The 1,540-nt window shown below is 31.3% G+C and overlaps 1 protein-coding gene across 1 annotated transcript in view; it reads left to right on the forward strand.

Moving 5' to 3' along the window:
- Positions 1-285: 285 nt before the first annotated feature.
- LOC108691240 (NADH-ubiquinone oxidoreductase chain 4L-like) overlaps positions 286-1,540 on the forward strand; it is a 24,740-nt gene continuing 23,485 nt past the window's right edge. Inside the window, exon 1 of the mRNA XM_018198912.1 lies at positions 286-402. Within this exon, the coding sequence (XP_018054401.1) occupies positions 286-402 (117 nt within the window). The remainder of the gene's footprint in view (positions 403-1,540) is intronic.

The raw sequence follows: 1,540 nt of genomic DNA on the forward strand, positions 1-1,540 counted from the left end.
CTGCTACGTCAGAAATCATCGATAAAGTCCACGATATTGTTGATTTGATTGATCGACGAGTGAAAGTGCGCGAGCTTGTTGAGGCCACAGACATATCACATGGTACAGTGATTTCAATTTTGCACGAATAATTGGGTATAAAAAAGCTATCGGCAAGATGGGTGCGTGTTTGCTCATTGTGGATAAGCGCGATCGTGTGACGATTTCAAAACAATGTTTGGAGATGTTTCAACATAATCTAAATGAATTTCTATGTAATCGTCGATTCATTATTATGGACGAAACATGGATCCATTACTTCACACTCGAGACAAAAGAACAGTCAAATGGACTTCACCGGGTGAACCAACTCCGAAGAAGGCGAAGACCTTCGCCTTCTTAAAATCGACTGAAAAGGTGATGGTCAGTTATTTGAGATGCACGTGGTATAATTCATATCGATTACCTTCCGTCGAAGCAAACGATCAATGGCGATTACTACGCAGCCTTATTGGATCATTTCAATAATATTTTAAAGAAAAATCGTCCCCATTTGGCGAAGAAGAAAGTACTCTTCCATCAATGCACGAGTTCACATGTGCCCGGCACCGATGGCCAAATTCAACGACTTCCGCTACGAATTGCTTCTCCATCCAACATATTCGCCAGATTTAATCCCCTGCGACTATTTCCTGTTTCCAAATCTGAAGAAATGATTCGGAGGAAAGAGATTTACCACCAGAGAGCAGCTCAACAGTTTCGCCGAAACAGAGACTTATTTTGAAGATTTGGACAAATCATATTATTCGGACGGCTTGAAAAAGTTGGAGAATCGTTGGATCAAGTGTATCGAACTAAAAAGAGACTATGTTGAAAAATAAAAATGAATCGATCAAAAAAAATGTGTTTTACTATGTTTTTCTAAACTTATTGACTTGTCCTCGTATAATGTTTTTTACTTTATCCATATAATTTACTTTATCCATATAAATTTTTTTTCAAATTTTAAAAAAAATTTTATCATCAATTTCATTTGTCATTAATTTTAAAAAATTATTACACAATAAAACATCATATAACAAAAAATATGATTTCATTGCAAAAAAAATACCGTACAAATTTTTTTCAAAAAACATTTTAAAGCTTAGAAAGCCTATTTTCAGATAATTTTATATTAAATTTTGTTTGCTGATGTTTCATTGAATTGTAACGCTTTAAAGTAAAAAAATATTACAAAGATATTGCAAAGATATAATTTTTTAATTTTATATAATTTAGAAACAAAATATCGTAGATAAAAGATTCAAACGCAAATTTAAAGTCCTATTTTTACGCTTTAAAGTGCGTGATCAAAAATCTCTTTGAGACTTTTTTCCTGAGATATTTAATAATAAAATGCGCGAAAATTATAAGTATACTTTATTTAAACACTTTTACACTTTTGCACATGACTATATGTGTGTTTTTATAAAAATTTGAAATGCCTTATTACAAACACTTAAATAAAAATTTTTTAATATTTTTAACCTAAAATTTGTTTGTTCTTGTTTTTTATTTAGAT

The sequence above is a fragment of the Atta colombica genome, unplaced genomic scaffold (genome assembly GCF_001594045.1).
Source record: "Atta colombica isolate Treedump-2 unplaced genomic scaffold, Acol1.0 scaffold44, whole genome shotgun sequence".
In the NCBI taxonomy this organism is placed as follows: domain Eukaryota; kingdom Metazoa; phylum Arthropoda; class Insecta; order Hymenoptera; family Formicidae; genus Atta; species Atta colombica.